This window comes from Priapulus caudatus, unplaced genomic scaffold, assembly GCF_000485595.1.
Source record: "Priapulus caudatus unplaced genomic scaffold, Priapulus_caudatus-5.0.1 Scaffold514, whole genome shotgun sequence".
Lineage (NCBI taxonomy): Eukaryota > Metazoa > Priapulida > Priapulimorpha > Priapulimorphida > Priapulidae > Priapulus > Priapulus caudatus.
The window spans coordinates 17,660-33,012 of NW_014577575.1; the positions used below are offsets into that span (position 1 = coordinate 17,660).

Sequence of the window (15,353 nt, forward strand, 5' to 3'; positions counted from 1 at the left end):
GATATTGCTGCAGTGTCTACGTATGTAGGGCTACCAGAGGATATGGCGGCAGTGTCTACGTATGTAGGGCTACGAGTAGATATTGCTGCAGTGTCTACGTAAGTAGGGCTACCAGTAGATATTGCTGCAGTGTCTACGTATGTAGGGCGACCAGTAGATATTGCTGCAGTATCTACGTATGTAGGGCTACCAGAGGACATGGCGGCAGTATCTACGTACGTAGGGTTACCAGTAGATATTGCTGCAGTGTCTACGTATGTAGGGCTACCAGAGGACATGGCGGCAGTATCTACGTACGTAGGGTTACCAGTAGATATTGCTGCAGTGTCTACGTATGTAGGGCTACCAGAGGACATGGCGGCAGTATCTACGTACGTAGGGTTACCAGTAGATATTGCTGCAGTGTCTACGTATGTAGGGCTACCAGAGGATATTGCTGCAGTATCTACGTATGTAGGGTTACCAGTAGATATGGCTGCAGTATCTACGTACGTAGGGCTACCAGAGGACATGGCGGCAGTGTGTGCAATAGTAGGGGAGCTGTTGAGGTCGGTGCCCTCACGCGGCGAGCGTGAGATGGGCGCATCAGGCCGCGGCGCATGCTTGCGCGCGTGAACCTTCAGTGCGATGCGCTTGCTAAACGATGCGTCGCAGGCACCACACGAATACGGCGTTGCCTTCTCCTGCGCCGTGGCCGCTGCCTTCTCCTGCGCCGTGGCTGCTGCCTTCTCCTGCGCCGTGGCTGCTGCCTTCTCCTGTGCCGCCGCAGCCGTCTCTCTTGCATTGCTTGCCCGCTGCTCCGTCAAGCCGCTGCCGGGTCCTCGTCGTTCCTTCAAGGGGGCGCCGGGGTCGCCGCGGCCCGCGCCGCTCCGCAATCCTAGCGCTTCTCGCCGAGCGTCGACGGTCGCGCTCCGAAACTGTCCGCTGCCGGGAACCCGCGCTGCACCGCCGCCGCCGCCTCCCAACGTCTCATCGTCGTCGTCGTGGCAACCGCGCAGCTCGTGCGCGCGGCACTTCTTCAGTGAGGAGAAGCGGACGGCGCACGCGGAACACGAGTAGGGTTTCGGCGTGTTGTGCGCGCGGTGCACATGCAGCTTGAGGTTGCGCGACTGCGCGAACGACCGTCCGCACACGGTGCAGTCATGCTCGCCCCCACCTACGCCTCTGCCGCCACCACCGCTACCTCCGCCTCCTCTGCCTCTGCCTCCGCCTCCTCTGCCGCTGCGGCTTTTGCCTCTGCTGCTGCTGCTGCCGCCTCCCTTGAGGCCGTGCGCGAGGTTCATGTGGATGCGCATGTTGCGCGGCTTGGCGAAGGTCTTCGCGCAGATCTCGCACACTGCCGACGCCGCCGCCGCGCTGGCCGGCACGGGCGAGCCGTCAGCCAGCGCGCCGTGGCCGAGGTTGAGGTGAATGCGCAGGTTGCGCAGTGTCGCGAACGATCGGCCGCACAGCTTGCAGTCGAACGGCGGCGGGGGCGGGGGCGGGGGCTGCGCGGCGGGGGCGGGTTTGCTGTCGAGCTTGCCCGGGTTGTGCGTGTAGCTGTGCGCGAGCAACGCGCCGTAGTCGCCGAATGCTTCCGGGCAGATGTCGCACTCGTACTGCACGAAGGTGCCCGCTGCAGAGGCGCCCCCTCGCGCTGGTACCGCCGCCGCCGTGACCCCCGGGGGATCGCCGCTCGGGGTCGTCGTCGCTGCGGCGGCCGGAAACTGCGTGTCCTTCCGCTCGCGCAAGCGCCGGTCGGCCAGCTCGTGGACGCGCGCGTGGCACGTCAGGTGCGTCTTCTGCGCAAAGCGCTTGTCGCAGCGCGCGCACGCGAACGGCCGCTCGCCCGTGTGCAAGCGCGCGTGCGTCTTCAGGTGCGAGCTCTGCGCGAACGTCTTGTCGCAGATGCGGCAGCGGTGCGGCCGTTCACCCGTGTGCACGAGCCGGTGAACCTTCAGCTGCGCGAGGTTCGTGAAGGCCTTGTCGCAGGCGTCGCACGCGTGCGGGCGTTCCCCCGTGTGCGCGCGCATGTGCTTGCGAAGGTAGCTGCGCGACGCGAACGTGCGCTCGCAGGAGTCGCACGCGTGCGGGCGTTCCCCCGTGTGCGTGCGCATGTGCGCCTTCAGGTTGCTTAGCTGCGTGAACGCGTGGCCGCAGACTTCGCAGCTGTGGCGCTTGCTCGCGGCGTGGATCAGCGCGTGCTTCGAGAGCGCCGAGCTGGAGCCGAACGCCTTGCCGCACGTGCCGCACGCGTACGGACGCTCCCCGGTGTGCGAGCGCCGGTGCGAGAGCAGGTTACCGCAGTAGGCGAACGTCTTGCCGCACACGCCGCACGTGTACGGCCGCTCGCCCGTGTGCGTGCGCGCGTGGATGCGCAGGTGAACCTGCTGCGCGAACGTCTTGCCGCACGCGACGCACACGTAGGGACGCTCGCCGGTGTGCGTGCGCGCGTGCGACTTAAGATTGGACGCCTGCTTGAAGCGGCGGTCGCAGAACTTGCAGCGGTATGGCCGCACGTCCGTGTGCACGCGCTCGTGGCAGCGCGCCGCCGTCGCCGTCGTGAACGCCTTCGAGCAGACGGAGCACGAGTAGGGCTTCTCTCCCGTGTGGACGCGCGCGTGAACCTTCAGGCTCTCGTGGTGCGCGAACGTGGCGTCACACTCGCGGCACTCGTACGGCCGCTCGCCCGTGTGGACGCGCGCGTGCGAGCGCAGGTGCCCCGACTGCGTGAAGCGCTTGTCACAGACGCCGCACACGTACGGCTTTTCGCCCGTGTGGATGCGCGCGTGCGTGCGCAGGCCCGTGCGCAGCCGGAAGCGCTTCTCGCACACCTTGCACTTGAAGGGTCGCTCGCCCGTGTGGATGCGTGCATGCAAAAGGGCGCCGGTCGCCGTCGAGAACGCGGCGCGGCAGTAGCGGCAGCCGTACGGACGTTCCCCCGTGTGCGTGCGTGCGTGTGTATATATATATATATATATATATATATATATATATATATATATATATATAATATATATTGCACATTCCTAACAAAAAGCGCCTTTTTATTTAAATAATAATGAGTAATCACAAATGTAATAAAAAGTAATAAATATAATAAAAACGTATAAAGTAATAATAAATTAGAACAGAATGTGTTTTTAGAAGAACAGAAGTAGAGAATTTGTGATGGAAATTTAATCGCAGTTGCGGTCATATTAAAGGACTCCCCGAGCGTGTGTAAGAAGAGGGGGAGAAGAGAAGAGGCAGGAGATGGCCCTTGTATTGTGTGACTTAAGTGTGTTGTCTTCCCAATCACCGAACTCTGCAGAACTTTTTAGATAGCATCGTAAACCTTCGTTTACCATCGTTAGCCTTTGCTACCCTCTAAATGACTTACCAGAGAATAAATGAAGAGAATTATCGCGATAGGTCTCTCGGCTGACTTATGCTATTTTGACCACGTGCTGCCACCTACTGTAATAAAATAGTGCTAATGACATAGACTTGGTTTATATATATATATATATATATATCAAGAGCTAATCATGGTATATATATGAAGTGTATGTGTGTATGATAGAGGGATAAACTACCTCGTTCACATTATACTAGCTATCTGAGGAGTGGAAGATTCATTCAGTAACGAACTGCTTATTGATGAAATAATTACGCGTTTACTAGAAAGAAGTAAAGAAGAAATTCACCTCGATTATGCGCTATAAATGACAACCGCGTTCCGAAATTGTAGCACGTACGCTGACATTTAGGACAAACTGCCACAGTCTTCAATCGCTGTTACGTAATGAAATACGAACGCCACGCGGTATGTACACCCGTCAGTTATTATGCAGACAATGATGAAAGGCAGCCATACCAGTTTCCTGATCATAACCAAGATGATGAGGCCACGTGCAGGAAATACATTATTTAAATGACTATTTACCAGCAGCGATCCTATTACGACATCGACGGATACATTGTGTCAACCTATATCGTTTCTCCGGTCTATAAACGTAACCTCAATAGTCAAGCTATGGATGAATATGCATCACGTATCGCACAGTTAGGTATATTTATCTCTCTCTCTACTAACTATCTAACTAACTAACTAACTAACTAACTAACTAACTAACTAACTAATTAACTAATTACCTAACAACAATATAACTAATTAATAATTACCTAACTAACTGACTATCTATCTATCTATATAGCTAGCTAACTAACTAACTCGCTCACTAACCAACTAACTATCCCGCTACGCCTGTCACCAACATGCGGAGGCGCTGCTATTCTGAAGCCACCACAGCTTACGCTGCAGCAAACACTGCAAACGCTGTGACGACGAGCGTGTAAGGGGTCTACAGTTGTCTAGTGAGTCTAGGTTTGCTGGCGATGCAGCGAAATTAGTCAACTAATTACTCGTAAATTAATTCATCGCCACCGGCGCTACGCAGCTGTCCATCGCTGCGTTAGCCGCGAGTAGCTGAGGAAGAAAGAAAAAGAGAGGGGGAGGGAAGTCGGAGGGGAGAGAGAGAGAGAGAGAGAGAGAGAGAGAGAGAAAGAAAAAGAGAGAGGAGGGGAGAGAGAGAAAAAGAGAGAAAGAGAGATGAGGGGAGAGCGGGGGTGAAATGAAAGCGAGAGAGGTGGGAAATGGTAAAGAGATGTGGTGTGAGAACGAGGGGACAGAGGGAGATGGGAGAGAGGGGGGAGGGAGAAAAGGAGGAACGAGAGAGAGGGAGAAGCAAGCGGGAGCGGGAGAGTAAAAAAGAGAATGAAATCGAGAAAAACGAAGCTGTCGTGTGGCTTCGAATGCGGATTTTCTGCTCCGATTTGCCATCCTCTTCTTCTTCTTCACATCCTCCTGCTCCCACTTCTTCTCCTCCCTTCTTCTCCCTCCTTCTCCTCCTTCCCCTCCTCTTCCCCTTCTTTCTCTACCTTTTCATTATTATCGTTCCCCTCCTCCTTTTGTCTCCACCCGTTTCCTTTCCTCCCCCGTTCCCCCTAGTCGCTCCTTCTCCTCCTCCTCCTGCTCTTCCCCTACTCCCCATCATCTCGCCCCGAAGACAATCAGATTTACCGGGTGTTTGGGATCGACCGCTAATGCTTAATATCTACGCAGATTTCTGGTCGATTCCTGTTGCAATATTAGATCTCGGACGAAAATTCCAATTACTCGAGTGAGGTTTTTGTAAAAGCATATACGTTTCGAAAGCCGCTTTCCTGGTTGCGCACAGCTTTTGCGGTTTCGGAAATGGCGCGCACGCGTGCGTGTGCGTGAACCGGTGTTAGTGTGTAAGATTACGCCCATGGAAAGGCGCGTTTGTGCACCCGTGCGTTCGTGCCTACGTGCGTGCTTGTGGGTGCGCTAATGCGTGAGTACATGTCTGCCTGTGTGTGCGTTCGTCCGTATGTGCATGTGCGCGCGTGCGTGTGTACGCGCATCCATTCGCACGTGCGAGAGTCTGTACATCATACGTTTATATCAGTGTGTTTGCGCGCGCGCGTGTACGTGCGTGCATGTGGGATATAATATCTCTATATATAGTATATAGTAGTATATATAGTAGCACCAGCTTCTTTATCTGTGTGCTAGACTCGTCCGACGAAACAACGTGTGAAGTCGCTTCATTTCCTCCGCATTTCTTTCCACCAGAAGTCGCAGGTGTCGTATTCCAGGCAATCAGTGACCGCAGTCTGAAAGAGAGAAAAGGCTAATAGAACACGACCGATATTTTCTACCGGTATTCACAGCCGTGTATGTTTTAGTTAAAAGCAGTGAGGCCAATGATGCTGGCTCGTGAGTATTTTTTTCAGTGAGAGGAGAGAAAACCGCATCCACGCGCGTGGACTTGTTCGCGCAATCTCCCGGCGTTGACAAATTCTATCATCTCCGATTTACCGATTGATTGCTCGCGACAAAATAGGCTGAACGCGCGGGAGTGTGCTTTCTCTTGCGAGTCGTGTTCCATCACACGGAGTACAGCACGCACGAACCGCGCCTCGCGCACGCACATCGCAATGTCACGTCATCAAGTGTTTGGTAAATGACAATCAGTGACAGCGTCGGCGACAGCTGAGCCCTCTGGCGGCCAGATAGCAGATGCTTGAAATTGAAGCCAAAGAGGTAACCGTGTTAGTCTCCTTTCCCAAACCGATGAAACTTCTAGAACTGAGTAAATACGTAGGCGTAGCTGCGAGTTAAAGATAGTAGTTAAAAACGTTCCAATAGCGCGGTAGTTTTCTCCCCGAATGTGCGGCCGATTTTGACTCCCACCAATTTTGTATGAAAACCTAATTTCCGTGTGTAAACAGTAGTTAATCAAAGATCTAAGTGTGAATTAAACTGTACGCGTCCATCATAGAGTTCGATTCGGTTACGGCTCCGGCTTCTTCTACCTTCCTCCCCTCTCTCCCCCTACTCTACTTTCCCCTATCTCCCTCAGTCTGTCTCATTATCTCTTTTTTCTTTCTCTCTCTCTCCCTCTCTCTCGCTTTCTCTCTCTCTCTCTCTCTCTCTCTCTCTCTCTCTCTCTATCTCTCGCTCCCTCTCTATCGCTCTCTAGATCAATCTATTGGGCCAGCTCTTTTACTCTATTGTTAGAGCACTTATGCTAACTCTAACATCCACTTACACTATTGTACAACCTCATTGTGAGCCCTGTGTTGGCCCTTCTGGGCCACCACTCATCTACTCAGCGTTATCGCTCACGTCAGATAGATAAATACCTGCGCACAATAGATCTCTAATGCCATGGCTCGCATGATCATGCAACACGTTTGTTTAAATGTTACGTTTAGCCGCGAATACAGATGAAGTCTGCTTCCGCTTGTATCTATGCTAGACTGTGCAGTCTCAAGCATCTCAAAGGAATCTCACATATGAGATCCTACACCTTCACTCTACGGTCGATGTTCCTATACGTTGGCAAAAGGGCGCTAAAGCCGTGATGCTTTCGGCTTATTCACTAACCCGCCTACTCACCCCTCTTCGCTTTCGTGCTTCGCCCACTTCCGCGAATTTTCCTGCGACAACTACAGTAACAGTGGGCGTGACTGCGGGGCGTGCTGCGCTTTTCAACGTAGCGCCAATCTCATAAAAGGCGTTATATACTATTGCTATATATAATGCTGCTCACCCTCCTCCTCGTCGCTCCGCGGGGGCGCCGCCTTCTCCGCGTCGGCGTGCGCGGCTGCGCGGTGCGCCGTGAGCTCGTTGAGCTGCGAGAACGACGCGTCGCAGCGCCCGCACTCGTACGAGGTGAGGCTGACGGCAGCGGTGTCGGTGTCGTGAGTGCGCACATGCGCCTGCATGCGCTTCAGGTGCGTGAAACCGCGCCCGCAGACGTGGCACTGGAACGGCTTGGCGTCGGCGTGCGAGCGAGAGTGCGCGCTCAGGTCCTCCTTCGCCGCGAACGCGCGGGGGCAGAGGTCGCAGCGGAGCGGCCGCGCGGCGCCCACGCCGCCGTGCGACGCGCAGTGGAACAGGAACTCCGACTCGTCCGCGAACCCCACCTGGCAAACGACGCACGTGAAGTTGTGCCGCTCGGCGGACTGCGTCGTCGTCGCCGAGGGCGACCGCCGCCCGCCGCCGCCGGTCCGGTGGCTGCGCAGGTGGTTCGACAGCTGCTTCGGCTTGTCGAACGTCGCCCCGCACTCACCGCACGCGAACGTTCCACCCGCAGCGGCTGCGTCGAGCGTGCACGCGTGGTTGGCAAGCTGCGACGGCTTGAGGAAGGCGGCGGCGCACTTGTCGCAGCGGTAGACGAGCCCCGCGGCCTCTATCGCCGCGTGCTGGTCGGTGTGCCGCCGCAGGTGGTGTGGCTGCCGGAACGCGGCCGCGCACAGCGAGCACTTGTACGGACGCTCGCCCGTGTGAATGCGCATGTGCACCTTCAGCGTGCCCTTGCTGAAGAACGACTTCTTGCAGACGGTGCACTCGCACGGACGGCGACCCTTCCACGAGCGCGCGCTCACCGCCGACGACGTGGCGCGCAGCTCCGGCACGCGTCTCTTCTCCTCCTCCTTCTCCTCCTTCTTCACGGCGGCGCAAACGATCACGGACCCGGAAGAATCGCGGAGGTCCTTGATCAGGGCGTCGACGGGCGTCAGTACGATGCGCGAGCCCCGCAGCTTGACGTCGGCTGTCGTCGCGGTGACGTCGTTGCTCGCCATCGCCTCGCTCTCGCCGAGCCACGGTGTGATACTGAGAACGTCGTCGTCGTCGTCGTCGTCGTCCGCAGTGCCCTCGCTTCCATCCGGCAGCATCCTTGAGATGGAGTACGCCGTCGTCACCGTGCAGATGCTCTCCGGGCTCACTTCCCGTCGCCGCGGCGACGGACAACCCGCGGATGAGCCGAGTCCCACGTCGTCGCCGAGGTAGGAGTCGGGGGGATCACTGTCGTCGTCATCGTCGGGGTCGAGGGGTTCCAGCTTCGGGACGACCCGCGGGTCGAGCGCGCGGCGGCCGGCGGCGCCCTCTGCGCGTGCCACCGCGGGACCGCCGCCGACGTTCCTATCAGCCGACGTCACGTAGTTCGCCGCAGAGCGGAGGTCGTCGTTGCGTTGTTCGACGCCGGGCCGCCCGCCGTCGCGGCGGTCGTCGGGGTCGTGACCCTGCGAGACGAGCATGACGCAGTGCGTGCGTTTCGCGTGCTCGACGAAGTCCTGCTCGCTGTAGAAGCACTCGCTGCACGCCTTGCAGCGGTAGTGCAGCAGCACCTCGCTCGCGCGGAGCTCCGCGTGTGCCGCTGTCGTCACCATGGCAATGGGCGCGGCGTTCCCTGGGCGACGTCGCGTAATGGGTGTGGTCGCGTGACGGCGGAGGTGGCGGCGGTGCGATCACATCTAGACAAATAAAAGATGAATTAGCATGCCGTTAAATGGATGTCGAATGTGATTAGAGGATCCGGGGTGGTGGCAAACTGGATAGGCCACAAATGATCTGTGGTTTGAGGCCCACCCCGATTGATTCACTGCTGCTAAGAGCCCGAGACTTTATCTTGATTTGTTCCGAGGAGGACGTGACATTTGTATCACTAGCTAGGAGATAGGTTTCACCACCAACCCTAGCTCCAAGAAACGATCTTGCTAGGGTTAGAAGACTGTTTCAAACATTGGCTGCAGCTAAACATGTAGTTGTCTTATTTGCCAAGTATCGCCAAAGAACACTTCACGTGATATACTAAATGAATCAGTATACATCCACCTTCTTGTAACCATCAGTGCGCTACGATGCGCTGGGTACTTACGGGGTTACAGCGACTTTTTGAGACGAATGCAACCAAATTTATGAATTTGCCACCATGTTGCATCACTCCAACTGTGACTAAAATCCGCAAAGGAAAATTAAACCATCTGTGATCCTCATGTAAACCACCCCTACATCCGAAAACATGTCATCTAAGGTTTTTACAAATGGCCCAGACATTTGTGAACATCGTTTCACTTGCTTTGGTGTGTAATTGCCGTGAGAGCCATCGTGCAGCTATTGTACTATTTTTGTAGTATTTTCTAGTATTTCGCTCTTCCGTTGAGCATGTGCAGTGTAAACATGGCAGGTAAACAAGCAATAAGCTGCTTGAAAAGTTGATATGCTGTGAGAATTAGCAGATTATACCATGAATTAAAAGATACATTCTAGTTTAGAAGCAGGACAACTGTGAGTTAACATTCATATTTCAAACAAGGCAAGTCAAAGGTAGTAATAGAATAGTTTTATTTGAGATATACAGAGTTATTCATCTAGATCTGCAGAGGTGATAGGTTTTTTGTATGTTATGTTATGTTATGTTTTCGTACTTGTCGGTGTCCACTACATTGGATATAATGGCAAAGTAGTAAGTGCCTTCACGGATAAACCCAATAAACAAACAGGTGCATAATCAGGCTTTCATTTTTAAGGGGCGCGATCGCGCTCGCGCTCCACCGCGCACCCGAAATTGTGCCATGGTGCCGCGCATCATCGCGCGCTCATTAAAACTGGGTGAAATCGCGCACCAAAGTATGTCTATTATGTTGAAATAGCGCTCCATCGAGTTCTCAATGTAGGGGGCGTACAAAAAGGTTAGCCAACACACAACAATTTGTGTTGTGTAAGTGACGGAAGTATGGCAGAGGTACAGGTTCTGGTTACTACCCTCTGGTTTATATATATTATATATAAATACAAAACTAACAAAGCATCCAAATACAGGTACCTATACGGTTGCCACAAGTTACCTGCTCGTTTTTTACTATACGTGGCGAAAAGTTGGTTTTCTGCCAGTGAAACAGTCGTAGGCTGAGAGGCTACATAGCTGGCTGCTACGTACAAGTAATTGGTCTAGTTGTTGATGATTGTGATTGATATTTTGCTGCTGAAATTGCAGGCTACATTGGATTAGAATCTCTAATGATGGAAATCAGAATAAATATAAACAAGTTTTTTTTACATCAGTAGATTTATTTTATCAGTAGATCTATTTTTTAAATCGTAGATTGACATGACATCCCAATTTTCCGTTTTGGATTTCACTATATGGATGGAGGCATTGGTCATGGATTCCATCATCACACAAGAGGCATGATGGAGAGCCTCAAAGGACAGCTCTCATCATCCCTTTTTAAAGGTGTGATTTTAGTGGAGCTCTCCATATGCTCTTAAGGGTGTGATATTTTTTAGTGGAGCTCATTCCATCATGCCTCTTAAGCGGGTGCATTTATGGAGCAGTGAAATGACCCCCTTATGGTGTCCTAGGGGAGTCATTAGTAGTCCTCCTGTACTTTTCAAATCTGAAAGCCTGCATAATGATGATGTGAGTGCAATATGCAACTGGTGTCCTCTTAAAGTGGGTTCGCGTACATGTGGGAGTGAAGCCTTGACTTAAAAATGTCAACGTCCGTTGCGTCCACAACACCCACGGGTAGGTTGTTCCAGATTGGAACCATCCGGGGGAAAAAGGAGAATTTGAATGCGTTGTTGTTGCAGTGCAGGTGCCGAAATTTGTGGGAGTTTTTCGATCTGGTACCTGACATCCCCGGGATCAGATATCTATTCGCAGGTATTGCTATGAGGTGGTTTACAACCTTAATTATACATCACTACACTCGAGTTAAAGCGTCTGCGATACATAAGTTGTTGCCACCCGAGTTAGTCCTTAAGAGCTGACGTACTGCTATATCGCCCATAGGTGTTTGTAACAAATCTTGCAGATCTGTTTTGAATATAATTTCTAGCTTATATTTATATTTCCCACACTGATGAGCAGTAATCCAGGCTTAGTAGTACAAGAGTTTTGTATGCTCTTTCCTTAATGTGCTGATGGCTGCAGACCAGATTTCGGTGCAGGAAGCCTAACAATCTGTTGGCCTTCACACATATGTTGTCAATGTGGACGTTCCACCTGAGGCCACTGTCTAGGTGAACTCCAAGATATGGGTTGGACGTGACATACTGCAGTGAAGATTCGTAAATGCGGTAGATGTACTTATGATGTTTTTTTGCCAGAAGGGAGATATTAATGATGTAGCACTTGCTTGCGTTAAATTCCATCTACCATGTCGATGTCCATTGTACCAGCTTGTCAAGATCGTCTTGAAGCGCTTTCTGGTCTTACTGGTTGCTAATCTTGCGGTACAATAAACAATCATCTGCGAATAATCGAGCTTGGGATGCAATGTTGTCTGGCAAGTCGTTAATAAAGAGGAGGAATAGGAGTGGGCCTAGTACAGTTCATTGTGGAACTCCTGAAGTGACAGCAGTCCAGTCAGAGAAGCCTCCTTCTACAACTACACGCTGGGTACGCTGGGTGAGAAAAGCTGCTATCCAGCGTAAAAGTTTTCCACGGATACCATAATGGTCAAGCTTCTGAAGAAGGCGTTAGTGTGGGACCTTGTCGAAGGCTTTACTAAAGTCGAGTATTATTACATCCATCTGCTTCCTGTTGTTAATGCTGGTTGCAAGGTCCTGAGTTGTTATCAGCAGCTGGCTCTCATAGGATCGATTACTACGGAAGCCATGCTGGTTTTCAATCAGTAAATTTTTTCCGTTGAGGTGATTGCTGACTTGGCTATTTATGATATGTTCAAATATCTTGCTAGATATTGATGTAAGCGAAACAGGACAATAGTTGCTCGGGACACTCCTATTGCCCTTCTTAAAAATTGGTGTGATGTTAGCCGTTGTCCAATCTTTGGGAAGCTGTCCAGTATCAAGAGATTGTTGGTAGATGAATGAAAGGATAGGCGACAGGACAGGAGCTGCAATTTTCATTATTCTTGCTAGAATCTGATCTGGACCTGAAGCCTTGTCTGGTTATGTCTTAGAGGAGTTTCCGTATGCCCTTCTCCGTGACGGCTATGTCTGGCATTTCAGGTGGTATAGAAGGGTGTCAGGCTGTATAGACAATCGGTCGCACAGCCTGGTCGGGCTACCCCAACCCTAGCTATAGATTTCCCTTACGTATATCCATATACCACAGTTCACTCTTGGGTACACTACCAATAACGGAAGGTGTACTTCTTTGTCACTGCCAGTATCGATAAATTCAGAAAAATAGTGTACACAGACAAGCGAGTTAACGCAGGAATTCTAGGATACCACAAGCACAACATAAACTGTTTCGTACGTTCGGTAATAATCTATTAATTATCTGACCGATTTTTGACTAAAGTCCTATAGTTATACTTATCTTAGCATTAATTCATGGTATTGGTATTGATCTGCTAAGTTTAACAGAGACACTGTCTCTACAGACAGTAACACCATGATTATGATGATGTACTACTGACTAGTGACTACTGTCCATCACTAGTGATAGCAGTGTCACTGTCGCTGAGAGGGTCTATGTCCCCCGGGGTACTGCCGGAACGTACCCTGGGTACGGTCCGGTATACCGGAACGTACCCTGGTACTATCTAATATGCCGAACCGTACTTCGCCTACTCCACTAACGAGTCTAGGGAGTCGCCTACGCCTACTCCCTAACGCGAACCCGAACCCTAACCCTAACCCTAACCCTAACCATATCAAATAGTGACCAGGGTACGTTCCGGTATACCGGACCGTACCCAGGGTACGTTCCGGCAGTACCCTGGGGGACATAGACCCTATGAGCGTCACTGTCAGTGTGGACAGTGACACTGTCACTACTCCCCGGGCACTATGCCTACTAGACCGAATAATTCTGTCCCATATAACCTTTTTTATATTTTGGTGAGGGTTATTGGACCACAATAACCCTCACCAAAATATAAAAAAGGTTACATGGGACAGAATTATTCGGTCTAGAGGCCTACTGACTCAGTGACTGAGTACATACCGCAGTGACCGCACTTCAATCTATGAATCTATTTCACTAAACGAAGGTATGCAAACATGTACATTTGCATGTCACTATGGCTACCTTTTCTACACAAGCTGTTTCAACAATAACCGTGCATACTTATATTATTCTTAGGTATAAATCAGAAATACGGAAAATCGCCAAAACACTTGAAGATTTATATCTTTCCACTAGGTGGCGCTCTAACAAGAGGCTACACTTGTTTTCGCAAAGCCACCTGGGAAAACACAAACGATGGCGGTGCAAGTGAACTGGAGTTTTGAACGTGCTGTGCAAAACGTTAATGGTTTGGAAGATACAACCTCAAAACGGACTGAATTTGAAAAGCAAACAGCGGATGATCCAAATATGACATATCGGCCGCAATTTCCAGACGAGGGAGAAGAGCTGGACGATGAGAAGCGGAGACGAATAACCGATGCGAAACATGAGTTTTTTAACGGTCGTCAGATTTTGATCGGGCATCTTCCACGGGACACTACAGAGAAGGTAAGCGTCGAATACTAGTACAAATACTTCTACAATACTAGTTGTAATAAGTAAGAAAGTACGTGTATAGATTGCCCCAACATTGGACCTAATATCTAGCCACAAATATTTAGTTTTCAGTAAACCACGCGACCGATGCTTGGCGTCTGACGATTTCATACAACAGGTTTTTTGATAAAAAGTCACATCCTTCTTTAGTATAAAACCGCCCACCGTTAAATAAATAATTCGCCTCCTGGTCAGGGAGATATTATATGTGAGATATTCTTGAGAACTGCATCAAGATGTGTCCTGCCGACTCGATCGTAATGGTGATGGCCGATGGGTGTATGTCCAGATAGTAAAACTAAAACTTAAAATGTCAACATTCTCACAAGCATACAGCGTGTCCAGTTTACACGACCACCGCCCACCTAATAAACTTCAGAGCCACTCACAGAATAAAGTGTTGATTGTCTTGTGGTTGTGATTTGTTTGCCAGATATAATGCAAAGGCGTGAATCGATATTTCTTATACTTATAGCGTACAAAGGCAGCTGACACTGAGAGGGTCTATGTCCCCCGGGGTACTGCCGGAACGTACCCTGGGTACTGTCCGGTATACCGGAACGTACCCTGGTACTATCTAGTAATATGCCGGACCGTACCTCGCCTATTCCACTAACGCGTCTAGTGAGTCGCCTATGCCTACTCCCTAACCCGAACCCTAACCTTAATCCTAACCCTAATCCTAACCCTAACCCTAACCATATCAAATAGTGACCAGGGTACGTTCCGGCAGTACCCTGGGGGTCATAGACCCTATGAGCGCAGCTGACTGCATCCCCATTGTAGGATTTGAATACTTGTGTCGTCATAATGATGATAATTGGGAGTGACCTCCAATGAAACAGTAAGATGAAGCTGCTGCATTATCGATTCCGATGCTGTCTTCATTCTGTATGTAATGAACTCATTTTGAGCTCATTCATGACCAAAATATTAATTATACACAAAATTAGGTACAAGTCTTTCTTTACATTGGATTTAACCGTGCATTCACATCACATACATTGCTTTCAAATCACAGCACAGGGCCGTAGTGGCCGCCACGGCAGCACGGCACTGCCGTTGCACCATTTTGACAAAAAAAAATTGTGCAGGGAACCAAGGACAGACCTGAAAATGGGTCTCTGGAAATAAGTTTGTTAAATGTGGTATGCTCTGGAACAGGCTATGTTTGAAAATGGGGGTCTCCGGAACTAGGATTTCGTTGAAATTCAATGCTATGAAACTGGACACGTTTAAAAGAGGAGGTGGCCGGAACTGTGGGGGGAACAATGATTTGCTTTAAAATCTATGCTGTAGCACTTGAACCAATAATTGTTGTATTATGTAGAGGAGAGAAAAACATGACCCGGAGAGAGATGAACGCACACATACACACACACACACATACACACACACACGTTGCATGCATGCCTTCACGGCCCGGCTTCAACGTATTCTGAAGTACGATGCACTGGAACGGAAATATTAAAAACTATATTATTTTTCATAATTATGTACTGATAGTATATACAATTTTGTAAACAG

The 15,353-nt window shown here is 50.8% G+C and overlaps 2 protein-coding genes across 2 annotated transcripts in view; one reads left to right on the forward strand and one right to left on the reverse strand.

The window, feature by feature from the left end:
- LOC106811199 (zinc finger protein 658B-like) overlaps positions 1 to 8,420 on the reverse strand; it is a 20,705-nt gene extending 12,285 nt beyond the window's left edge. Inside the window, exons 1-2 of the mRNA XM_014814752.1 lie at positions 7,104 to 8,420; positions 1 to 2,938 (exon numbers count right to left, since the gene is read on the reverse strand). Coding sequence (XP_014670238.1) covers positions 1 to 2,938; positions 7,104 to 8,232 — 4,067 coding nt within the window. The 5' untranslated portion in view covers positions 8,233 to 8,420. The remainder of the gene's footprint in view (positions 2,939 to 7,103) is intronic.
- Positions 8,421 to 13,516: 5,096 nt separating this feature from the next.
- Positions 13,517 to 15,353, forward strand: part of LOC106811200 — a 4,547-nt gene continuing 2,710 nt past the window's right edge. Inside the window, exon 1 of the mRNA XM_014814753.1 lies at positions 13,517 to 13,778. Within this exon, the coding sequence (XP_014670239.1) occupies positions 13,524 to 13,778 (255 nt within the window). The 5' untranslated portion in view covers positions 13,517 to 13,523. The remainder of the gene's footprint in view (positions 13,779 to 15,353) is intronic.